At 38.6% G+C, this 27,072-nt stretch overlaps 1 protein-coding gene across 6 annotated transcripts in view; it reads right to left on the reverse strand.

The window, feature by feature from the left end:
* Positions 1-27,072, reverse strand: part of DOCK10 (dedicator of cytokinesis 10) — a 215,953-nt gene that overhangs the window by 145,177 nt on the left and 43,704 nt on the right. For 2 of the 6 annotated variants that reach the window (XM_079783203.1, XM_079783204.1), the window contains exon 1: positions 24,144-24,320. The exons of the other annotated variants lie outside the window; for them this stretch is intronic. In XM_079783203.1, coding sequence (XP_079639329.1) covers positions 24,144-24,305 — 162 coding nt within the window. In that variant the 5' untranslated portion in view covers positions 24,306-24,320. Of the gene's footprint in view, positions 1-24,143; positions 24,321-27,072 lie in introns of those variants that run through there. 6 annotated transcript variants of the gene reach the window in all.

Consider the following 27,072-nt stretch of genomic DNA (forward strand, 5'->3'; position numbering starts at 1 on the left):
GTGGAGCTGGGTGCCTGTCTGCTGGTGCACCAGGCCTTTCAGAAGCCTCCGGCTTGGCGGAGGCTTCTGAAAGGCCTGGTGCCGGAGCAGACAGGCACCCAGCTCCCACGCTTTTGATGGTCCGCGGCCTCTGAGGGGGGCTACCCTGCTGTTGAGAGGCGCAGGGGGCGGGAGTCCCGCCCCCTGCGCCTCTCAACGGCCGCTGAGGGTGGCTGCCGCGGACACCTGGCTACCCTGCCGATGAGAGGCGCAGCTGGGTGTCCGGGGCAGGCCCCCTCAGCGGCCGCGGATCTGGCCATTGAGAGGCGCAGGGGGCGGGAGTCCTGCCCCCTGCGCCTCTCAACAGCAGGGTAGCCCCCCTCAGTGGCAGCGGATCCGTGCTTCTCAATGGCCGGATAGGCCACCCCGAGTCCTGCCCCCCAGCCTCCTGCCGCCCAATCGTGGGTGTAGCGGAGTGATGGTAATTTACATGTTACTCTATTATTAGATAGGATATATATATATATATATATATATATATATATATATATATATATATATATATGCAAAGTTTTGGTCCCATGGTGTCCAGACAGAGAAAGTAAGTAATCAATTTTCAATTTTCAATAGATGAGTTTGGCTGTTTGGAAGTTAGTGAAGATGGTAAGAAGAAATAGGAATCTGAGTGCTAAGATGTCAGAAATTTAAGAAAAGGTTCTGCTAGTCTGCATTACTTTTCTATTGCTGCTGTAACATTTAGCAGCTAAAATCAACACCCATTTATTTTCTCATAGACTTCATGGGTCAGAAATCCAGGTACAACGTATTTCAGCCGAGTCTCTTCTTGGAGCCTCAGAGGCTGAAATCCAAGTGTGTTGTTGACAGAATTCATTCCTTGCAGTTTTTGGACTGAGGTCCCAGTTCATGGCTGTCTGTCAGCCAGGGGTCATTGTCAGTGTCCAAAGGCTGCCGGCATTCTGTGCTCATCTTTCTAAGCCAGAAGCAACAGGTGGAATCCTCTCACACTTGGAATCTCTCTGACTTTTCTTTCTGCCTCATCTCTCTTAAACCCCTCTTAATGCTGCACCTAGTCTTACCAGAGAAAAGTCTTGGCTGTTAAGGCCTCATGTGATTCGATGAGTTGTACCCAGATAATACAGGATAATTTCTATATCTTAAGGCCAGATGATAAGTAACCTTAATTAACATCTGCAAAGCCACTTCACAGCAGTACTAAGATTAGTGTTTGATTAAACAACCAGAGAATTTGGGGGGGGCGGCATCTTTAGAAAACTGTCTCCTACACAGTCTTATTCTGGACATCAGTTTGGCTTTGGTGCTTATCTCTTAAGAATAATTTTAACATCAAGAATGTACTGAGAAGATGGAGTAGGTCAGTGGTCGGCAAACTCATTAGTCAACAGAGCCAAATATCAACAGTACAACGATTGAAATTTCTTTTGAGAGCCAAATTTTTTAAACTTAAACTTCTAACACCACTTCTTCAAAATAGACTCGCCCAGGCCGTGGTATTTTGTGGAAGAGCCACACTCAAGGGGCCAAAGAGCCGCATGTGGCTCGCGAGCCGCAGTTTGCCGACCACGGGTGTAGGTGAAGACAAACCTGGCTTTTGAGGGTCGTTTCACTGAGCATGGCGGTGGGATGCAGGTTGCCGTAGGGCTAAGAAATGAGTAAGAAGAAATAGAATTGTGGCTGATAAACAGCAACCTGGAAAAACTGAGCAGTGAATTAAAGGTGAGAAACAGAATGGTAGTTGTGGGGATGGACAGCAGAACCAAACAGACAAATCTGGAAGATGAAGAATGGTAGAGACGTAACCAAATATAGAAATACAGACAAAGGCAATAAGGCAAAGCAACAAGTTATGAGAAGGTAATCTCTAAAATGTTTAAATATGTTTGCACAACAATTCAATAGGCTGTAACATCAGCAAATGGCATCCACCTTGAATCTAAGAAACCAAAGGATAGAAACTTGCATTTTGTTGACAATTGATAAAAATTACCCAAAAAGTTACCATTAGAGATGCAGAGTAACTGAAAACTTGATGGTTAAGGCTTAGATAGCTAACGTGACGCCGTAATTGAATCCACAAAACCTAATTTGAGCAACTGGTAAAGCACTTCCTGTTCATTTCCACTGCTTTCTTTACTACCTCTTCATTCAGTCTTCTCCTTATTCCAGTTTATTTTACCAGTTGAGCTTTTCAGGATATACTATGGCTACTTCTTCATTGATAGAAGATGTCTAAGTAACTCATTTTATTTTTTTCTCTTCCATTTCCAATAGATTCCCCTTTGCCAGAGGGTTTGCATGCTGCCCAGCCTTTGTTTCCTGGGGAAAACCAGGCTGGTCCACAGTGCATCTCCGGGTTCAGCTCCCACTTACCTTGTTTAAGGGAAGTAAAGCACAGTGGCTACTTCCTCCTTCACTGTGGTCTCTCCTAAACCTGGCCTCAGGCAGAAGTGCTCTTCAAGTTAGCAGCACTGAGCCTCACTACTTCCTGCTACAAAAGTCAGTGCTGAACAGCTCAGTGTTGCTGATGCGAGAGCCTCAGACCTCTCTAGGGGAGTTTAAATGAACACTACAAACCCTCCTATGTCTAAGTGTGGAGTTTTTCCTGTTCACTAACTGCAAATTCAAATAGCATGACTTTTAGTAAAACATATTTCTAAATTTCATGGAAAAGAAAGTGGCATGCAATCTAAATCGCACTGAGGGAGAATGCAGAAATGCCAAAAATAGAAACAGACTTCAGTTATGTGCATGCGTATATGTTATGTACTGTGTGTGATGTGTGTTTGTGTTCTTGTTGTGTATGTGTGTATGTGATAGGCCTAAGTGATCTATATGCATTAAAATTATTTATAGTATTCCATTCATAGCCCTTCAAACATTTATGAAGGTGTAATGATATTTGTTTATATTATTGAATTTAAATAAGTCTCTGGAATAAGAATTTCCACTTAATCAGGGTTTGATGGGGGGGGATTAAAAAACTAATTTCTTACATAATTTAGTGAACCTTTCATAGAATCATTAGCATCTGTGAAGGGGCAGACTTTCTTCTTTTCAACTTTATCATTGGCCACAGACTTCCATTGGGAAAATCTTTGTAGCCTGGAGATACTCATACATCTTGCCAATAAGTATCTTAATGCAATATTTAGTAAATGAGGAACAATGATTTTAGTGTTTTCCCTTTTCTCAATTTCCTGATGAGTATTTAGGAATGTATCACCCATTTGAAGTTCTTGCTACAATGGCAAAGGCATCCAACCATCTTCAAGAAGTCAGCTTTAGCTTGGTCTGGTGCAGTGGGAAATCCCTAGGAGAGGCAAGTGTTCATTCTAACAGAGACCGCCCTTTCCTTCCATCCCCGCTACCAAGCTCAGAGCCAGGACCTAACAACATGCAATTACAACAAAAATAGACAGCTATTATTGATATTTTAAGTTTATGCTTCATACAAACAAATACAGCCTGGATTGTTAATGCCCTTTAAAAAAAGTCACACAGCTAATTTTTCACCTAGAATACAGTGTTCTTTTCCCATTAAAAATAGTCAAACCCAAAGCAACATAATTCTCGAGCTATAAGAATTTTTCAAACATGCAGTACCTGACTATTTAGTTGGTGGCACTATTTTTCTCTTAGATTGTCAAATTAAAAAAAAATGACAACAGCCAACACAACAATAGCTGTCTGGTGTGAATGAATCAAGATTATACCTAGTTTTTTTTGTCTGTGGCACACCAAAAAATATGTTATTTGTGTGCTGCAGAAATTTAGTAATTAGTTTTTGTGTGCCATAGGATGAAAAAGGTTGAAAGTCACTGCTTTATCTTTTAATGAAGACTAAAAGACTTTCTGGGTTGAGGCAGATAAGTTCACAAATAACCAGATGAAGGCACACAAATATAGCCTCCCAAAAGATGGGAGCTGAGGGACTTTGAATCAATGGTATTACCTTTGATCATTGAGGGACAATTGCCCATAATCATTTTCCCCAAGGGACATATGCATCCTCTCAGCTGGCTGGCTGGGATCCCATACCAGCTTCTTACTGCTGGCAAAGTTAACTACAGAGGAGAGTTACTTCTTTTGAAATAAATTAAGCACCCCAAATTGCCCTCCTGTATTCATTCCAGTTGTTAATTATTGCTGTCAATAAAAGGTCACCAAATGTCTAATAACTACCCTGAAAATGACACTGTACACAAGTGTTGTGATGAAGCCAAGGTCTTTCATGTCTGTGAAGCTCCAAAAGAAAAGTTGGTAATTTATATGACATTGGCATTACATGGGTTTTAGTCTTGTGGGCTTTTTACTACAGAAGGATGTGTCTTTACCAGGGAAGGGCAATGAAAGGTTCTCACCTAAGCAATTTTAATGAGGGAACAAATTGTCAGGTAAATACCAAATCCTGAGCAAGATGCAAACATTATTCAGACCAAGAACTGTTGGCTAGTGGATCTGATAGACTAGCGGAAATCTGTGCAGCCAGTCTGCCCCTAAACCATTTCTTTAATGGCATCATAATGCATTCGGATCTTGTAAGGTGACAGAGGAGACAAGTGAATATACTTTGATTTAAATGTTTAATGACTTGCACTGTAGAAATTGGAAAATACTGGATGGGACTTGGCTTTTCAATCAAGTTTTTTTGTGTGTTTTTGCAGAGAATTAATTGTTGGATTTTCTTTGTTCAGCTGTGAGCACTTGCAGTAAATTCTTGACCTTTTGATGTGTGGTAGCTCCAAGTCCCCAATTAAAGGACACATTAACCTCTCACTATTTGTTCTGCATCTCATCAGCAGACCAGAGGGACTAAAACAACAGGAAATGAGAATTGGGTAGCTCTGCAAAGGACACCAGTATCTATTTAATCTGGCTTATTAGAATAGAAGCCAATGCAGAGAGGCTCTGATTCTCTGCCAAACATTTCTTGGTGCTGGGCCAGGGCCAGGTATCAGTGACAGCGAGATCAGTCCCAGAGTCCGTGTGGGAGATGGTGGTACACACAAAACAATCCATAGAAATACCAGAAGGCAGAGACTAAGGGTGAAGAGGAGAATACCAGTAAAGAACATGAGGTCTAGGTCAAGGAGGAGTTCATATAGGCACAGAGACCTAAGTCAGGCCCTGAACTTGGTGGGACTTGGTAAGAACTCCCAAAGCAGATCTTCACCAATGTGTTCAAGAATCACATGGGAAGGCTGTTGAAGGGACTGATTCCTGGGCCCATTCCAACTCCTCAGTAGGTCTCATAGGGGGTTCGGTAATCTGTCAATATGAATATCACCCAATATCTAATAACTACCCTTTGTTACAAACATCCACATGACTTATCTGAAGATGAGACATGGACCACACTTTAAAAAACAACCTGGAAGCTAGTTCACCTGATAGTTTTCTTAGGCAGAGAGTCAGATAATAATAGCTTCCTGTGGGTCACCACCTTCCGATGCAAATTGTTTTGTATACTAGAACGAAATCTTATTTAAAAAATCAAATACTCTTTTTCCCTTATGGATATACAATCAGGCCGAATGAACTAACCAGCCACATCACCCTGACTGTTTGGGGGACCGAGGAGAAAACCCTGAGGTGAAACCAGCCGTAGTAAACTGGGCTTCAGTTATATCTCGCCCATCCTTCAATTTCACTTCATTTCTTCTTCATTGACCATTTCTTACTTAGACTTTGTAACCCTGGTCATACTTGTCTCAGTTATTATCTAAACCAGGTTTTCTCAAACCTGGCACTATTGACATTTTGAATCAGACATGTAGGGGTTTGTCCTGTGTATTGCAGATGTTTAGCAACATCCCTGGCCTTGACTCCCAGTAACCCTCCCCTCCCACAACCCCTGTTATGACAACCAACAAAGTCTTCAGAAATGGCCAAAATTCTCTGGAGGGTGGGCAAGGAGGAAAAATTCACTCCCGCTTGAAAATCTCAGATCCAAATTTTACTGCAAATTATTCTCCCTCAATATTTCTTTGATGACAGCTTTCAGGCCCCAAAGGCGCTGCAAGTTCACTTCAGACCAGGGTTAGCTCCTCTTGAAAGCCAAGTTGATAACCTCTTGTTCACAAGAACCTCAGGGCTACTGGCCTTAAAGTCTGTCCTCTCTCTCACTTCTCTATATGCCTCAAAATCCCACTATTAGAATTAGTTTGTGAGTCTGGGAATCTGTTCCTATTCTGGGCTATCCCTATTAAAACGCAGCTATTGTTTGCCTGGAAAAAATGAAAGCCATGACAGTCTTCAATAACTTAGCCACATCACAATAGGCACGCTGGCCACATAGGCAAAGCCCCAAGGAATTAGAGAGGAGGAACGGCATTGTAATGGTGTGAAGGATAAAGTTGGGAGTATGGTGTTTGCCATTGTGGGTACGATCACTGTGTTTTGATTCCTGGCCTTCCCACTTACTTGCTGGAGGCCTTTGGACAAGTTGCCCAACCTCTCTGAACTTGAGTTTTCTCATCTGCAAAATAAGGATAACCATAGTGGGTACTCCATTGAACACTGTGAGGCTTAATAAGAGTGTATTTATAAAGTGCTTAGCACACTGCCTGAAATATAATACAATGTCAATGAAGTCAGCTCTAAGTTTAATTGTGTCCAGGAGGTGATCTTAAGTGGGGCTGCTACAGTGTGTGAAAGGGTCGCAAACGGGCCTAGTGTTTGTTCTCTGTGCATCAGAGGGAGAAGGTGAGAGCACAAGAAGGGCACTAGCTGCTTTGCAAGTGGCATTGAGAGGGAAAGGACATTCCAAAAATGAAGGGAGTGTCCAGAAGACCCTCTTGGCTTGGATGTGGATAATTAGGTTAAATAACCCTCCTCCCATGCACACCCCATCCTTCCACAAGTGACCTCTTTGTGCTCACTGGGTCTTGCAACACTGGCCATTTCATTTTTCAATCCCACTGTGTACAACTACAAAAGCTTCTAATTACCCTATTTCTGGCCTCTCCCTTCATCCCACACAAAAGACCCAAATGCCAAGGAAGTTAAGAGAAAGCCAAGATTTAACCAATATCATATGCTTTTTTATCTTTTCATGGTTACTTTTCTGCCTAAGCAGGACTGTAAATTCCCCAAGCAATAAACAGTATCGTCTTTATGTCTGAACTGCACTGCATTTCCTACTGGCATGTGGCAAATACCAACATTATAATTATCAATTCAATGTTGCAAACAGGAGAAAAGGGCATTGCACTTCTTTCTGCTCTGTCTTATCCTTCTCCCTCCTCACCACTTTCCAAGACCACTGCAAGGTATTGAAGTACACTGACAAGGAGACATTTATTCTGACTTTGTTACTTTTTGCAAGGGTGTCATAGATCTGGAAGGAGATCCGTTACCTAGATGTATTAAAGGTCTTTGGCAGCATTTAAAATTGGCATCCCTCTTGCTTTGGTTGGCATTCAGAAACCAGTTTTGTGGTCACTTCTTATCTCTCTGTTCCCATAAGTGCTGAGTGGAGACTGCCATGGACAAGTCCTCTTCCTCTTCTGAGCAGAGGGCATCTGTGTTCAGGTGAGAAGAGCACTGGTTGGCAGTCAGGAGGCCTACATTCAGGAAATCAGTCTATTCACTGATGCCTGAGCAACCTTGGGCAAATGGTAATCTCTGGCCCGCTGTGTCCTAAAGTCTTTTTCATCCCCAAATTTCTATGTTTTTAAGTAAAACAACTTGTATCATCCGTTCTGCAGACCTAATAATGACTTGGCTGAGAAAATAAGCTTTTTTTTTCTTTTTAAACCTCAAGTGCCAACTGGAAAGGAAAATCTTTCATCAGAGCATCTCTTTCTCCACCTCTTCCAGATGCTCCCTGATTCTTGCTCCCTGTTCCCAGCTAGATTTCATTGCAGAAGGAAATAGCTGTGCCTTCTTGCTAGATGACCTTGCCCTTGACATGGTTTGTAAACAGAGCATTGAAAGAATTTAGCACTATTTCACACCCACGCATTGCATCTAACTGATATGATCTGGGTTTCCTATGAATATTCAGATTTTTTAAACATATAGTTCCTTTTGCCTTGAGTGTAGCTACAAAAACAGAAGTCAACTCTGGAAAACCAGTCCTTTCAAAAATACCTGATCTTCAGCCTTGTCCCCTCTGCTCTTTGGACTGGTTTCATGTGCCCATTGCCAAGGCTGAGTCTTTGTACAAGAGCTGAGTTTCTGATGTATGGGGAGATAAAAGCTGAGTTGACATGGGCATGGTATTTAATCTCTTTTCCTTTATTGTTGTAACTGAATCCTGTACCCCCTCACCTTCTAGAGGACATAAAATAAGTGCCCTGACCACACGTGGACAAAAAAGACTCTTTTCACTGAACTTAAACCTTGAGAAGAATGACATAAGGGAAGAAAACACCTGGATTTATACCAAAGACTGGCCTGGACCCTGCAATTGTAGTTCAAGCACCCTGCTCCTTCCTGTGCTTCTGAGGGCCTGCTACTCAGTTCTTCCTTAGGTCACAGGGGCTACTTCCACCTTCTCTCTTTATTCCCCTTCATTTAGCTAAGACCATTTTCTGTTTGCAACCATATAACACTTGCAACCATCTGTGTATTTGTTCTGTCAATGGGTACAGATCTTGCACTAAGTATTTGATAGTCATAAAAAAAAAAACAACTTCTTTGCCTTTACAGAGTTTAGAGGAGGTAGTTTGGCAAATGCTATCATGGGAGGCTTGCATTAGAAAGCACTAAAAGTCAAACAATTAAAAATATCATTTACCCACAAATTTCTTTCTAAGCCCTAAATAACAAACAAATCAACCAAAGCTCAACACAATTCCACGTGACTTTATCAGCATGTTAATAAATCATCATCCACCAGGGATGATAAAATCAAGGACCAGGTACTCATTTTTTACTTCCCTTATCCCTCATCTGCATACCTAGCTTGTCACTAAACTCTAATGATTATATGATGTCTCTTAATCCTCCTTCCATTGCATCAATTTCCTTGTCTAAAGCCAGGTTTGACTGCCATTCCCCAGCTCAGAAGCCTTAATTGGCATTGCCCTTGTCAATATTGGTGTTTCCAGATGTGTACTCCAGAGCTTCACAGCGTGTGAGCCAGTGTTCTAGATCAGAGATATTTCATGCTAAATAAACTTGAGAAGCAGTGGACTGAACAAAGGCCTCCCTTCTCACTGAAGAGCTCCTCAGGGCTTTACATCGGCAACAGGCAACGTGTGGCCCTCAAGGAGCATGTACTAGGCAGGATTTCCCAAACCGATTTTTGCACAGCAGCATTTTCATATAGAGCACTTATTGTTCTGTGTCACACAGGCTGGGAAATGGTTATCTGCAACCAGCATATGTGTTGAGACAGAATTGAAAATAATTTAGAAAAAGAAGACCACAGTGGCATCTTCTCTGGGGTCCACAGGAATTGCAGGAGTTTATGTGAGGAGGCAGGACAGGCTGAATCAGGGTAGGTGCCAGGTTTGGTGCTAAAACAAAGCTGGCTGGCTGACAGGTGCTGGTGGCCTCAGGGTAAAACCTCTGCCCCTCCCCCAATTTTGGCCCCATTTCTTCTTCAGCCAGGTCACTAGATGACATTGCTCTTGTCATCTCCCCCAGGAGTGACTGTTCAAAGCAGTATTACCAAATTACTTGTGCACTTCACTCAGGCAAATATATAACTTAAATAAATACTTAAAACATTTCCTTAAACTGAACAAAACTTAACATCTATTTAAGTATGTGGTTCAGGGTTGATGGTGCCTTTGTGAAATCCCAGCCTAAGAGGATGAGGCAGGAACATATTTTCACGGTTGTGTAGTAAGCACTGAAATCAGCATGGAAAATAACCCATCACCCAGTTGAGGTAAAAATATGGGACATCTGAATCCTCCCTCCATCCCCCCCCGCCCCCGCCCCCCCCCTCCCCCGCCGCCTCTAGCCTTCAATAGCTAGTGATAGTTCTGGTATGGGTTGTAAACAGATTTTTAAAAGGATTTGCTACTTTTCATGCGTTAGTATCCACATCTATTGGTATTATGCTGCTGGAAATTTAATTGTCAGATATTTATAATCACACTCCCCTTTTATTGTTTTTAGGTCAAGAAATGATAGTCTGACTTGTTATTAATCAATTATACCTATGCAAATCTTTCTGAATCAGGATCTGGAGTGCACGTTTCTCGAAGTCAAAATATCACTTTCAGCCTTACACTTATTTACATTAATATCAAAATCATTTTCTACTCATATCAGCCAAACATATCCTACATATTCTAGGCAGCATTCTCACTGGCTTCTTGAAGTCAGAATGCTGAATTAAAGTGAAACTCTAATAAAAATTGTAAGAATGACAAGCAGGCAGCCTATGACTCAACTTGGTCCTGCAATTGTGTTTTTCTGCCAATAGTGTTTTAAAATATTTGAATTAGTTTCTAGCATTTAAAAATTGGAAGATTTCACATAAAAGCCCTGCTTACTAGTTTCTTTTGGAAAATTAAAGATATGACTACATTGATCCTACCTTCTGACATGGAAACAATTGCCCAAGCAGAGCAGTAGCCATACCCTTTGGGTGGTCCATGCCTTCTCTTGTTTGCTGTGCTCCCCACCACTCTCATACATCTCCATGTCTAGCCTTCTTGGTCTGTAGGCATTTGAATTTGAAACCTTTGACTTATTGTCCCATTTAAGGCCATGTCTTTAGTAAGATAATTATAACTGGAAATCTGCTCTAAGCCTTACTTGCTCCTTCTACATTAGACAACAAGCCTAAAACCATCTACTGCCCATATATTTGCAGTAAATCCAGGTCTATATCAGATCAATAATTTACTCCTGATGATTCCCCAAATGCGGATAATATATCAATGTCTGGACTGTAGTAATAAAACTGTGCTTCTTTTCTAACACTTCTACCAGAATGCCCCCTCCTTTAAATGCATGGGGCAAGATAATATTCTTTGCATTTCTAAAGCCATAGAAAGCATCACAGTACACCACATTTCTTTTTCAATTTTTCAAAATAAAAACTATTTGGATGCCAAGTCAGCTCTTTTGAGAAATCAGTGTGCAAATCAGTGGCATGGTTCAACACCTCTTCATTTAAATGATGGGAACTTGATGCTAAGCAAAACTTCTAAGAAGTGATATTTGTTTTAAAGAGGAAATAAATATTTTGTCAAGTAGTAATTTTATATTAAAAATGAAAAAACAAGAACTTTAATATGAAAGGTGGTCATAATGTTACTAAGTTGTTTATCTATAAATTTAAAATGATTCTTACCACATATTTTTAGAATATGAGGATAAGGAACTGAGCACTTGGTCATTTTATTCATTCAATAAAATAAGAATGACAGATTAGAAATAATCTCAAGGACACCTAATATTTCTAAAATCCCATTATGTTATGAGAGGATAGCTATGAACAATTAATGAATAATCATTACAAACATTACATTTCTTCTCTACATTTATCCTTGGAAAACTAAGGGAATACTATTCTTCCTTCTCATATAGATTCCCTGTATTGGTAATCACATAAATCACGATGAAAGACCACAAGAGTCTTTTGAATAATTTAATAGTTTCATGGTACTATTTCCAGATGTGCTATGGTTGCATTTTTTTCTTACACTTTGAAAGATGGTCAATAGAGGATTCTGCCATACCTCACAGTCCCTAGCACTATACCCTTGTATTGACATTTCTCCTGCTAATGTCAAAGGAGATGACTTAGCAATGGATTTATCCCAGACATCTTCCTTCCAAAGCACCAATACCAATTTCTTGGCTATCCACAATTTCCACAGCCATGGTTTCCTGTTGGACAGCTGATGTCAGGCAGTTGCTCACTCCTCACGGCTCCAGACAAGTACTTTTCTGGCCTCTCTGTTCTCAACACTAAACCACACAACTTTAAATTGTCCTAGCCATATAACCCAAATACGATGCCAAGACTTTCTCTGCTGACATCTCTTGTAGCAAATAACAAAAGCTTATAGCTTAGCCTCATTGTTCCAATAGACAGGTGGACTGTACATCAAATTCTGTCCTCTACAAGAAAACAAAAGCATGAAAAAATGTAGAGAATCATAAAAAAAAAATGAAGAAGGTCAATAGGAACCGAGCATTGCCCCAAGCTTTTCTTAAACTGTGAAAGACAAGTAACTGAAAATTTTGTTTTAGTGTAACTATAGAATGGGAATTTTTATTTCAAAAACAACAGAAATGATGATATGAGGAGTTGAGAAGTGGGAAAGTCAAAGTCAAAGTTATAATGAATATCTGAAATTCTCCAGGTCAAGATTCAGACACAAGACTGTCTGCCATTTACTTGTCTGTCCTTGCGTCCCACTGTGATTCTGTGTATAGTCCACAATCCAGCTCTTCTTGGACAGATTGTTGTCTCCTGTATTCCTCTGTTGAAATCTCATGGAACTTTCTTCACACTGCTCTTGTGGAAATTACTTTATTTCTCTTTAGATTGTATTCAGTTAGTACAGGCCAATTGCTCTATTGCTGTGACATCTTCTTAGACATAAAATTAGTTGCTTAGTTACCTTTCTATCTCTTCGAAAGCTTAGCTTCAGAATTTTGATACAGCAGGTGCTCCATAATTACTAAGATTTACCTGCCTCCCCTAAAACACCCAAACAGTGTATTCAACTATGAAGTCTAAAGCACTATTTCTTAAGAATTTGTTTGAAAATACTTAAAGAAGAAACTTGAATTTTACTCATGCATGCAGGAGGGGCCAGTGGCATCATATAAAACTTTATAATATTTTCCTTCTCACAGGATTACTTTCAGAGAAATAAATTTCAATCCTATCATATTTCCTGTATATAAAAATGTTTTTTTCCAAAGAGCCATGTTTAAGTACTGAGTGAAATGCTACCTTGGAAATTGAAATGTATTATTAATCACATTACTGTGGCTTCCAGTGAATGTAATTACTTACTATCTATAGCGGAGTTCAGCTAATTGATTAGCATTACCCTGTAAAAACACAAGTGGGGACAACAGACTGGCTGACGCCTTCAGCTATTTGGCTAACATAAAGTGCTCAGCATATATCATCCATTCTCCACTCGATCTTTCCCTCCAAATTCTTTCGAAAGACATTTCTGAAGGGCCTGCATATTCCTGACACCTAAAACATATGTGCGCACTAGGAAAGTGTGGAAGGAGGCTGCCCCAGTGAAGGCTGTTTGCTTACATTCACCATGGAAAGATAAGCCTATTGGATAAAAAGCATGCTCCTTCGCATTAGCGTGATACGACACATGCCGCTTTGAATATACAAAATAAGTGTCGCATGGCCTGTTAATTTTTATAAGACTGAATTTCTGCTTTTCTGCAACTGTAAATTCCAGAGTGCAATTCCCAGGGCAACAAAAGGGAAATGTTTGCTTTACTCTTATTTTCTAGAAATCTTAAGTGTTTATTTCCTCCGTCTGGAAGTCAATGAGGTACTGCCTCTGAGATGTGAATCATAAAACCAATTACACAGTCTTTAAATCTGAGCAGTTATCACACAGCATTCCTGAGACAAAGCGGACTAACTCTCCTTCTAAAGATGCAGAAAAATGCAGTGTGACAAAGCGTACTATAGGTTATATAACAAGTTTCCTTGGAACTAGACCTTAACACTTGCTGGGTTTATGGCCAATTATATTTTACCGAGGCTGTGAATAAACATGAATAAACGCTGCTCTGCCAGCTAGCTCATGGTGATAAAGTTAAATATCGCATCCTAATTACAGGTATTCAGGTAAAAAATAGATGTTCACATTAATTATATCTGTGGTGCAAGAAGCAGAAATTATATATATCTTTGCAAACCCCTTAGGTGTAAAATATTGTTGGTGCTAAAACAAGTAAGAGCTCATGAGATGACTCTATCCATTAGGCACAGATCATTAGGATCAAACAGATAAAGTTCCATCTATCTTCTAGTCTTGTCCAGTATTAAAAATTTGCTTTCATATGGCTTGGTGATCTACATAATATGTAAAAATTTCAGTGTTTGCCCAGTGGCTTGGCATTGGGTTGGACATAAGCAAAATACTGTTTTCTAATCAGGTATCTGAATGTGCCATTATATTTGGTGACTATGACAGAAAGTAGGTTATGCCAGTGACTATAATGGGTCTTCTTATGAAATAACAATAGGAAACCAACCCAAAAATTGGTTCTGTGTCCACCGTCTATCTTGGGTTATAATACTGTTTAACTTTGTGGTTAAAAATATCTCTTGATGAGCCCTGGCTAGGGGGAACATCATCTTGTACACCAAAAGGTTGCAGGTTCAATTCCTAGGCAGGGCACATACCTAGGTTTTGGGTTTGATCCCCAATCAGGGAGCATATGGGAGGCAACCAATCAATGCTTCTCACATAGATCTCTCTCTCTTGCTCTTTCTCTCTCTCTTTCTAAAATCAATAAATGTATTTTCAGGTGAGGATTAAAAAAATTCCTCTTGATGAGCTAAATACTAAGTCATATAAATACATCTTGTAAAAAATAAAACTACATATGAGTAGGTGGAAATAACAATTATTTGCAGGGGCATGAGAGGAATGTGAGAATGTGTGGAAGAGGTCTGAGTAAATTTCCTCAACTGTCTTCATTTTTTATCTTATACCAATATGCAAGATTTACCCTTTCACAGCATACACTTACTTTACAATTTAAAACATATTAAAAAGAAAAAACTGAGAAGCTTTATTCTTTCTTGGGTTTACCCTTCTACAACACATTTTCTATACCTATTCATTAAATTTTCGGGGAAACATCTAGATAGAAATCACTAGTTAAATTTTGAAAGGATTCATCTAATACCTTTGAAGGTGGAGTCAGATAACCACAGGCAAGTAAAACAATGTTAAATTATGACCATGATTATGCATGAAATTCAAGCATGCATGAAACAAAAATGGCAAGGAGAGAGCTAACAGAAAATGATAAATTAAGCATTTTTACTGATTGAAATAATTCCCATGTAGTATTCAAAGAATTTTTACTGATTGAAATAATTCCCATGTAGTATTTAAAGAATTTTTACTGATTGAAATAATTCCCATGTAGCATTTAAAGAAGAGGACCAGAAAATAACCTCTAGGAAGTAAGAATAGTTTATGCTTTGGATTTGTTAAACCACAAGAAATATGAATCTAAGCCCAAGATAATCATCTAAGGCAGGGCAGGTCTTGGAGTTAAGTCTTTCTCTGATGGATTTGCTATAGAAAGTATGGGCCTGGCCCTGCCAGGTAGCTCAATTGGTTAGAGCATCATCCTGATATGCCAATGTTTCAGATTCAATCCTCAGTCAGGGCACAGACAAAAACTCAACCAATGAATGCATAAATAAGTGGAACAACAAAGTGATCTCTCTCTCTCTCTCTCTCTCTCTCTCTCTCTCTCTCTCTCAAATAAAAATAAGTGAAAATATGAGGCCTGGGTCTCAACTCCATCCCAAAGCCCTACCTCTCACAACCTACCCAGCCACTATTCTCGATTTTCTGCTTCCAGTGTGAACTTCAGCACATCACTTCTTTTAATCCAGTTGGTACTGAGTATTTGGTATTCTTAAAAAAATGATGATAAATTGACATTATGGCTAGAAGGTAAGAGATGAAAGGAGATAACATCTGCTGAGATATACAAATTCTATCTCAAATTTTTGTCCTCACTGGTTTTATTCTCCCAAGGTTCCAAAATAAGAGCTTCAGTCCTAAATGGCTAAATAAGGTAGTAGATTGCTATTTCCATCCACACACAGCTCCTTTAAAAACTCTGGCTACCAGGCTAATAAATATAATATCATAGTAGTGTCCACATCCAACTACATAGCTACATGGCATGCACACTTGCAAGTATTAACTGGTTATATGGATATAATGAGGCTGAATGTTTAAAAGCAACACAAGGTTACAAAGCTTGTTTACTCGTTCAATTGTAAATTTTGTGAAACCTAAATACTGAAGAGTATTTGTGATGAATATTTAATTTTCAAATTGAAATGTTTTATAAGTATACACTGGATTTTGGTGAGTTAGTGTGAAGAAAACACAATGTGCAATATCTCATTAATAATTTTATATTGCTTATATACCAAAATAATAAGAGCTTGAGTATACTGGGTTAAAGAAAATGTATTATTAATTTCACTTTTCTTTTTTTTACTTTTTAAAATGTGGCTCCTAGAAAATTAAAAATTATATGACTCACATTGTATTTCAAATATAAAGAGCTACTTTATATGCTTTAATATCTTCCTCAATAACATGGGAATAAAAATAATTTCCTCCAGTGGTTGTTGTGGCAACAAGAAAAGATAACTGCAAAGTTCTTAGCAAAGTACCTGACAAATAGCTGGAAGTGCTCTCTAAATAGCTATTATTTTGTGAACACAATTTCCATCTATAGTTTCTCTGACATATAAAGCAGAATTTGGAGATGTTCTGTTCTCATAAAGTGCATGAGAGCAAAGGAGGCAATTGACAACAGAAGGACCAAGAGCAGGGATTCTGAAAATTTACCAAATGAATCCATGTATTGGTTTTACCTTACAGATTCCTACTTTGTAAGCTTTATGACCCATCAGCTATGGCTTTCATTCATTCATTTATCAAACCTTTTACTGAGTATCTACTTCAAGAAGAATCTAGATTCTGTAATTTACAATTTATGGATTTCTTAACCGCTATAAATGTGTAAAAATATACTCACATCAGAAAAAAATTGAAGTAAATTTAAAATGACAAATAAGATGTAGACTATTTTTTATCTCTAAGGTGATAACTTCAATTGTCCCTACAGGACTTAAAATGTATTCTTTCACTCTTTTCTCCCTCTCACTTAATTTTCTACTTTTCTTTATTATTGTGGTTTTTATTTATTTAAAAAATATTTTTATTGACTTCATAGAGGAAATGAGAGGGAGAGAGAGATAGAAACATCAATGATGATAAAAACATCAATCACCAATTGGCTGCCTCCTGCATGCCCCACATTGGTGATCAAGCCCGTAACCCTGGCATGTGCCCTGATGGGGAATTGAACTGTAACCTCCTGGTTCATAGGTCAATGCTCAACCACTGAGCAACACCAGCCAGGCTATTATTGTGGTTTTTAAAATCTAAACCTCTCTTTTAAGATGTTGTATATTTTTTCTTTTGTTTATTATCATTTCTAAAATTGGCATAATTTGGAGAACTGGATTCAATATCCATTTATAAATGATAAAAAAAAGAAGAAACTAAAAGTTAAATTTCAGAAGAGTAGCAATTGGTGGATAACACAGAAGAGAGTCTCAAACATAAATGTACTTTGAATCATCTATTTGTGTGAAGAATCTGTTCAATAAGTATTACAGTGCTCCAATAGATAAACTAACCTTGAATTTCCATTTTCTCATATTCTATGAAGTACAAATTAAGTTTCCTTTTAGCAGTTTAATTATTTTTCCTAAAATAACTCTTTAAAGTATATTATATTTGTAAACTTTTCTTAGTTTCAACAAAACAATGAAAGAAATCACAATAGCTAAAATTTAGTGAGTTCTTACTAAGTTCCAAAAATTATTTTAGGTCCTTTACTTGTATCCCCTCATTGAATTCTTATGATAATCCAATGAGACACTATGGTAAACAGAACAGCAGCTACATTCAAAGCCCCAGGACCTGTGAGTATGTTATTTACAAGGCAAGGGGGAGGTATGGCTGCAAAAGTAAGGTTGGTAGTCAGCTGACCTTGAGATAGGGAGACTATTCTGGATTTTCCAGGTAGTCTCCTGTAATCACAAGGTCCTTTGTAAGTGAAAGAGGGAGGTAGGGTCAGAGGTCAGAGTTAGAGACATGTTTGAAGATACTATATGGCTGGCTTTGAAGAGGGAATAGGGCCAAGAACCAAGGGATGTGGACAGCTTCCAGAAGCTCAAAGAATCAAATAAACAAAAATAACCAAAAAACTACAAAAATATCCCCAAACAAATTCTCCCTTGTAGCCTCCAGAAAAGAATATAGACAAACTCGACAATTTTGGTTCAATGAGACTCATTTCAGATTTCTGACCTCTAGAACTATATTAAACATGTGTTGTTTTAAGATACTAAGTATGTGATAATTTGTTATAGCAGGAATAGAAAAACAACAGAGATAGGTACCCTCATTATCCCATTTTACCTACAGGAAAGCCAAGAGAATTTAAATAATTGATCCAGTGATCACACTGCAAGCATGCATACACTTTTGCATAGGAATCAGAGCCATGCACTCATGGCAACAAAATAAAAGTTAGGACTGTGTTGGGTCTCAACTTCCTCAGGAGCTTCCAGGGTGTGATTTGAAATTGACCCCATACATGGAAGGCAGACACCAAAGAAAAAGACAGACCACTCCAGATTGGTTGGTGGCAGGTTTAATTTTATATATCTATATCTATCTATATATTTATATATTTCAGAGAGGAAGGAAGAAGGAGAGAGAGATAGAAGCAAAGCATCAATGATGAGAGAGAATCATGGGTCACACAGGGAATCAAACCGTGACCTCCTGTTTCATAGATTGATGATCAACCACTGAACAACACTGGCCAGGTGGTTGGTGGCAGGTTTAATAAACAAGGGAACTTACTTAGGAGACTTGTCTTGGGCGGCGACAAGTAATTTTGTGCACCCAGTGCCCAAAAGTTAAAAGTTTATATCGAGCCCTTAACTGGGTTTAGTCAAGTTTCCAGTCCAGATAGTCTCATCACCATATTACTGTCTCCAGTAGGTGTCCCTGGGCAGCTTCTAGTACAAGAAAGGGAAGCAGCGGGAACATTCCAAACACAGGGGAGGAATGGGGAGCCTCCAATTGCCTGGCTCCAGGTCTTGGGTCAATCTTGCATTCATGTCTTCTTGATGACCATTCCCAATAGGTTGGCACATGGCATGTTTTCTCTTTTTCCTTCTCCAGGTCTCAGTCCCATTGGCACTTCCTTAGAAGAAGCTTTCCTTGACTACACTGATGAGATTGGGTGCTTAAGGGACACATTCTTAAGGAAGAAAGAAACTCTCATTTGAAGCACTTGTCATGACGACAATTTTACATTTGTTGGAGCCTTTTCTGTCTCTACCACCAAACTGTAAGCTCCATGAGAGCCGGGGGCAGTGGCTGTCTGGCTATTGCCGTCAGTGCCTATCAAATTCGATGTGCAGCTGTCCCTCGTGGTCTACTGAATTTCTGATGTTTAGACCATCTTAGTATGACAAACTCACTTGATGTATATTGAATTTGTTGGATGTAATCTTTAAAAATAAAATATATTTCAGCAGAATAAAGTAGATTATGGGAAATAAATTTCAAAAATCCTAAACTTTACCCCTGAATAAATCAGCTCCATGGCAATAAAATCTGAGAGAATAAAACAACTATCCAGAGAAATGTGCTGAAGCTCGATGAAAATACTGTGTACATGTTTAGTTTGCTAAAAGATTCATTTTATCCTCAATTGTGTTACTCGGTTTTCACAAGATTTCATTATATTGATTGAAGCCTTATAATCAACTCTTCTAGAAATCACAGGAACAAACAAAACAAGCACAACCAAGTTTTTTGTATTTTATTATTTTTGAAAGTTAAGGGATTATTGTTACCACCATCAATTTGTTGAGCCTATTTTCCTAGCCATATAAGTATATATTATTACTTGATAATACAATCTTTGTAATCTTCATACTATGGCTTCATACTCAAACATATCTACTAGGAGTATGGTGTTTTATATATTTACATATACATTTATATCCATCTATGTTTATATATAGTTGAATTTGCCCATCATTTTTAGTGTTTCTGCATATTCCCCATACACACCCAATTTTTTGTTTTTTCTATATCATTGTGGTGATTTAAAATTTTAAATATTTCTTTTTAGATTTTGTATATTTTTCTTTATTCATTATCATTTCTAAATTTGTATCATTTGGAGAACTGGAAAGATGCAAGGTTATGTATAAATGAGATGATACTGGATATAATTTGAATTTACTAAACATTTATGTCAAAGATTTGTGATACTAATTACTAAGCCTTCAATCACATCCAATTAATACTTGTACCCAAGGAGAAGATCCAATTTATTTGCCCATTTTCTGTGGCTTTGAGATTCAGTTCAAAATTAGTTCATGAGGAAAAATGACTGCCAAAGATTATCTGTGCTATTAAGCCCCACCTCACACCCATCTACGGCAAACCATTTAAAGTTACACTCCATTTACATAAGCTTCCTTTCCCAGGGGGAATCTTATTAGTATATTCAAGATTCAACCTCACTACTAGTAAAATGAAATAAGAGCATTAACTCAAAATTAGAACGCTTAAAAGTTGTTTTTTCCTTATGCAACTATTCAAAAAGATGAATTGGGCAGAACATGTTAAAATCCCTATGGTAAAAAATTTTATTAAATTAGGATATTTATTATAGAGCAAGAAGAGAGATCATTTTATTTCCTTTGAAGTAATTCTCACAGTTTATTCCTCTCTGGTCTTCATTTTATTCACAGGACACATATGTAAACAATACATATTCCAAAAATATGAAATAGCTCAAATTATTATTAACTGCAAATGGATTTATATACTGTATAATAGAAAATTATAAAAGTGAAGTCATTTATTCATTCATCAATCATTTGATTGATATTACGTTCTGTCAGGTATTATATCTCGTTCCTCAGAACTTAGACTGGTATATCTAATTTCCTATTTGACATTCCCATATATAGATTAAACAAGAATATCAAACATAACATTTTAACTTAGATTTTCTTGCCAAATCATTTTCTGCAGTCTTTCCCATCTGAATGGCAACTCAATCTTCAGGTCAAAAACTGCACAAATAAAACAAAAAACAAACAAAAAATTCTGAACATTAATCTCTGAGTCTTCTCTTTCTTTCACTCATGTGTTCAATTTGGAAGTAAATCCTACTGGCCCTACTTGATATATATACAAATCCCACCACTTCCCACAACCTCAATGGTGATCATCAGGTGTTTTGCAGTGATCACTGAAACAGTTTCCTGGTTGATGGTCTCCCTGTTTCAACACTTGACCCTCTGCAGCCATATATCCTGTTTCTACCCTGCTGAGGGCCCTGTAAATTAATGAACTTATAATAATTAATCTAGTACTTACTAACCAGGTACTGGTCTAAGCTTTTTGCAAGTGTGAACTTACTGAAATTTCAAAATAACCTTTCACAGTAGGCACCATTACTCTGTATTTTAGCAACAAAAAAACAAAGGCACAGGGAGGTCATGTCATTTGTCATAATCACACACCTAGCAAGTGGCAAAGATGGGACTCAAACCCTGACATTCTGGCTCCACATTCCATGCTCTTAACTTCTGTGCCTACTCCCTCCAATGGCTTCTCTTCTTGCTTTTGGGAAAAAACCTAAATCTTCCTGATGGCCTGCCCCAATGATCTTCCCCCATTGCCTCAATGACCTCATGACCTCACCTTCTGCTACCTTTTCCATGGCTATCAGTCACAGTGGCCTCCTCACTGTTCCACACTCACCCCAGGCTTCTCACCATACGGGGACTTTCACCTTGGCTGGTTCTTCGCCTGAGACATGTCCCCACTAAGCATGGCATGGATCACTCCCTCACCTCCTTCTGGTCTTTCCTCAAATGTCACTTTTTCAGTTAGGATGTTCCTAATCCCCCTTATTGAAGATCTTACTAATATACCTAGATACTATTCTAAGCACTTAACATATATTTTACTTCATTAAACCCTCACGATAGCTGTGGGCTGATGGAACCATTACCTCCATCTCACAAATGAGAAAAAAAAGAGCCACAGATGTTAAATATGTTAAATACCATGTAGAAGGCCACACAGCTGATAAGTGATGAACTCAGGATTCCAGCCGAGTCTGTGACTCTAGGGTCTGTGATCTTACACACACACACACACACACACACACACACACACACACACACACACTTTGCTGACTAATGAGTGATGAGAAAAAAACCAGTTTGTTCAGAAGCTTGGAGCTAGAGTGAGAAGAAAAGAAGCATACTAGGTTAAAGGAGGATAAGAGGTGGAGAGTCTGGATTATCTCTTTCTGGAGCCATGTTTCTCAGAGTGTCATCCATGGTGTCCCTCCATCAGAATCACCTGGGGGTGCCTGCTTAAAGTGCAGATTTCTGGGATCCCCTCCAGACCTTTGATATGGGGGCCAAGTGCTCAAGGATTTGTATAAATAAAAACTTCTAAGTGTTTAAAACACATTCAAGTTCTCAAAATACTAACTTGGAAATTAGGAAATGTTTCACCGACTTAAGTTTATTCAATAAGCATCACAACCCTAACAAAGCATTTCCATAAGAATGAGATTTGCAAAATATACTATCTTCATAAAACTTTGCAACTTAGGGCAGTGATCTTTGGTGGGTTTGTTCTATGGTGGATGCCAAGTACCTAGAAGAGTGATTGGCTCATAGCAAATTGGCAATACAGAGTTGTTGAATGTGTGAATTTTGGAATGGCCCAGAGGAAACCTTCAAGATGCACACTCACTTTGTTTGAGCACCTATGACTCTGAGTGGTCCAAAATTTCCATCAGTCTTCTCATAAAAAATAGTTTTATCATTATCTCCTTATAGATGTGAACAGTCGAAATTATACTGGCTCTTGGAACCCTTGATTTTAAGTGTGGCTTGAGGCTCTGGCATTTAGCCCTGTGTGATATAAATCTTTCTGACCACCCCCTCCATTTTCTTCATCAGTAAATTCATCATCACCTCGTTTGATGTCCATAAAGGTGGTAAAAATAGAAAAAGCTTTGAGAAAACAAGGGATTGTTACTAAGTGAATTAATTATTTTTATTTATCAGTTACTCTGAGATATAACTCTTTTTTTTCAAATTTCTAGCTGCAAAATTTTATGGTTTAATTAGTAAAATTAGGAAAAATTGGCTTTTAAAGGTTGAGATTGCATGATTAATACTCATAGATATAGAATATGTTAATGTTATTGACAAGAGTCCAACTGAAAAACAAAGGTCTCAACTCTTTTCAGATTTAATTTGTGAAAACTTATAAGAGTAATGAGTAAGAAATTATTCCTAATTAGTGTTTCCTCTTAGAGATAATCACAGCCAAATAGTTCAAGAACAGTATCGCTTTTCAAAAATCAAATATTGTTTTGTTAAAGAAGTTAGCATAAAATGTTATAGCTTAGCATTCTGTCACTCAGAGGCTCAGGCCAAGCCAAATGACTTTCATTTAAAAACTTTTAGTGTAACAGGTATTTTTCATTCATTATTCACTTGATATCTGAACACAGAAATCTAAGAGAAAAAAGTCGATTGTACTGAAACCACCCAGACTTCAATGCCTCCTCAATTTTGGAAACTTTAGCATACTACCTCTACCTCAAATGGAATTTCAGTGACTAAGCAGATCTCTTCCTGAACCTGAAATGAGGAAAGGCTTTATCCTCCACTTTATTCTTGCTGATCAAACAGATATACAAAGGAGCAGCAACACTGTCTATTATAATGAAAGTACAGACAAAATGTCATTAGGCAACTGGTGAGAAACAGCTTTCTAATTAAAGTACCATGCATTCCACAAAATCCTCAAAAACTTTATCCTGATTTTATGCCTAAGTTAAGCATTTTGGAGAGAACTAGAACCTCCAAATACCTTGAAGTTAGAGCTAACTACCAACATCTATCCAACTTGATGGGTTACATGTGATATAAAAAATATGCTTGGGGCTATCCTTTCGAAATAGAATTATAAAATAAAATCCACTGCAACCAACTCCAAAACTTTTTGGGTTTTTTTTTCCTGCATAGATGTTAACAACAGCATACAAAGTGTTAGGCTGTAAAGAATTTGTAATAGAATGATAAACTGCACATTTTCATAACAGATCTAAGAGAAAGAAAATCAGTTCTCTGAATGATAGAAACAGTTTTGAACAGTTTTCCTCAAACATTAAAGCGCATTAGTAACCTCTAGGTCACACATTTCTTTCTCTAAAGCTGAACACCCCCAAACCCTCAATTGCAACCTTGTTCTATAATAGCAGTTCAATCAAGTGCGGCTGCTTTGCCACAGATACCATACCATTATGATGAGGGTTCTGGGTCTGCTCATTTCATCGTCACTTTCCAGAGGCAGAATTTCATGGGATGGTTCCTCCTGGCGTCGGCTACAAATGTGTGGACAGCTCCTCTGGACCACAGCACGAAAAGCTTGTAGCAGAACAATGCTGGCAGTGCAGCCCATCGCTGCATCCTGCAGCCTACGAAATAACTTCTATGTTGATGCTATGTTTGCAAAACAGTGGCTCCTTGTCCCTGAAAACAGCCCACATTGCAGCTGCAGCCAGCGCAGGCTCCAATCACTTCCTTGAGCTCTGGTCATCTGATCAGCGCCAAATAGCTTGGATGCGGAGATGGGAAAGATTGAATTCACTGAGAGTGAACACACTCAGGAATATTAGAGCATTTTGACCAGAGAGCATGTCTCAGTTCATTTGGAGAGCATGTTTCCTGTTCATTACAATGATTCTCTTTGATTCTAGTTTCAGAGATCTGAGTAAATATATCTTTCCCACTGAGACAATGAAATAAATCACTTTTTCAAACTAAACAACTGAAAATCTGACTTCACAGTGACATTTTTTCCAAGGCAAATGAGTGTCATGTAAAGAGTGAAAATGATTTTTGTTAAATGTGAATACTTCATGAGGGGAAAATTCTGCTACACACATCACTAAGTGATTGAGGTTTTTACTTCTCATAGCTCAGAAGTTCCAGAAATAAAACTGGCTTATCCCAAACGTGGAGTCCACTGAATCAAAAACAATTTATCAAAAGTATGCACGCATTAACCAAACCCATGTGAGTGACACCAGTGTTCCTCTGCGACTTCCTTTCAATAGTGTGGTTGTTCTGTTCCCACACACGCCGTTCTGCAGCCTAATACATTTTTATATTTACATAAACGGCTTGCAGGGCTGAAAATGCCTATGACTGAGGTCACTCAGCTGACAGAGGTCACTTGAGCTGACCTCTTAGAAAAGCAGCTGTAAAGCATTTTCACATCCTATCAATAAGAATTCAAGTCTTTGGGAAGGACTTTGGTAGTTACGAGTCTAGTATTCCCCGGACTCCTGAGAGACTAGTCACTTAGGAGGCAACCAGAGAGATGCTTAGAAGTCACGTGACCTGCTTGGATTGGCTTCAAGATCTAATGGTCTACTGTAACAGAATAGGGCGGCAGGGGATGCTTGCACTAAAAATATCTCACGGAAAAAGGATTCTGCTTACAAATGAGGAAAGTATGAAATCCCCAATAGGATTTTCAAGTCAGGATCTTTTTGTCAAGCCAGTCCTCCCAGGGTAAATCTGAGAGCCAAAATAAAAATGTTTTCTTTGGTTTCGTGGCTTCTCAGTGGGGAGGGTGCTGCAGGAAGTTTGGAGGTTTCTTTTGCTCTAAGTCTCGGTCACTCTGGCCCCAGTAAACTTGGTTTCACAGAAGCATCTAGCATAATCCTCAATTAGGCATTAATTGCTCAGCAATCTGTCACAATACAACACTGTTTTAATTAGTATGTCTGCCAGAGAAGTAAAACATTTTTTCTTTTTCTTTTAAGAAGTACTGGCTGCCAATAGTTTCTCATCTCCCTCTGTTTTGGGCAAACATATTTTAGTGCTGCTGGAAAAAGAAGAAAAAAATGCTAATGGTGCTGGCACATCCCCTCACTCCCTACGGACCTTTGTCAGAGTGCCCGGGTGCTAATCCAAACCATTTTTACTCTGAACAACTAGAGCATTTACTGAAGAGAGGTTACGATTTCGCCTGTCTGGCCTGTGTGTATTGAATATCTATATAAATGGTGTCCACCAGAGACAAAGCACAGATTATAAGTGTGCCTTTTCAAATATGATTGCTCCTGTGGACTCTCTGTATGTCAGTGCCCACTCTGACCTACTCACTCCCATGCCCATGACAGCTTAGCCCTCTCCATTCCTTCCCTTGGGTTCTTGTCCTTTGCTCATGGCTAACTCCAATGCAGCAAGGCACTGACTGGAGGTGCTTAAACAATCCAACAGCTCCAGTTGGCAAGAGGACCGAGTGGGAAGACAGATCCCTCAGTCGTGCACCATGGCTTGGCACAGAGGATGCACTTCACATCCCAAACTCCTTTCCAGCCTCCTCTCTCTAAATCTGGCTAACCTCTGGGTGGCTTTTGGAGTCAGATGTTTTGGCAGATGCCAAAGTCTTTGGGGAAACAAATGAGATGCTTTCTAGCTATTAGAGTCCTGTTTCCATCGATCCCCTCTTTGCCTCTGAGGAATTCATCCCTGTTATTGACGGACTGCTGGGGGACTCTCAATAGTCTTTCTCTTTCTCTTTCTACTTCTATCATCAAGAAAAGGGAACCTCCAAGAATTAGTTTCTTGGGAATTCAATACACACACAGTTGCCCAGTGGACAAGAGACCAAAAGGATAAAAACCAGCAAAGTTGCAAGAAAGAGAATGGGTTCTGAGCTCTCAGTTTTCCATAATAAATTAAGCAATGGTGTGTGGGGTATGATGGGGGAGGAAATAGAAATCAACCCAGACACAAGGCCATTTTCCCCCTCATATTTAGCATATAGGTAGATACACAGAAATTATTTTTAAAAAGAAGAATCAATTCTTTATAGATGCTTGTTATTTTCATCTGCAGTATTAATAACATGAATCATTGATCTGGCCTTTAAGCATCAAATGTGCATGTCCTTACCAATCAATAACTTTTGGAGACTCTTCTTTGTCTTCATTGGCCTCCTTCCTATAACTGGGTCTTATTTCACAATTCACTAAGATATTTAGTAAATATAAAATGCTAGAAGTAATATTTTTAACTTATTGTTATAGATGAGGAAATATTGTCACTATCATTTGTAAGACTAAATTTCTCAAGGAAGTGGTGGGAACTAGTTCATTCTGGGTTATTAAATGATATATATATGTATACATACATAATACATATATATTTGT

Source organism: Cnephaeus nilssonii (assembly GCF_951640355.1).
Source record: "Cnephaeus nilssonii genome assembly, chromosome: 10".
NCBI lineage: Eukaryota > Metazoa > Chordata > Mammalia > Chiroptera > Vespertilionidae > Cnephaeus > Cnephaeus nilssonii.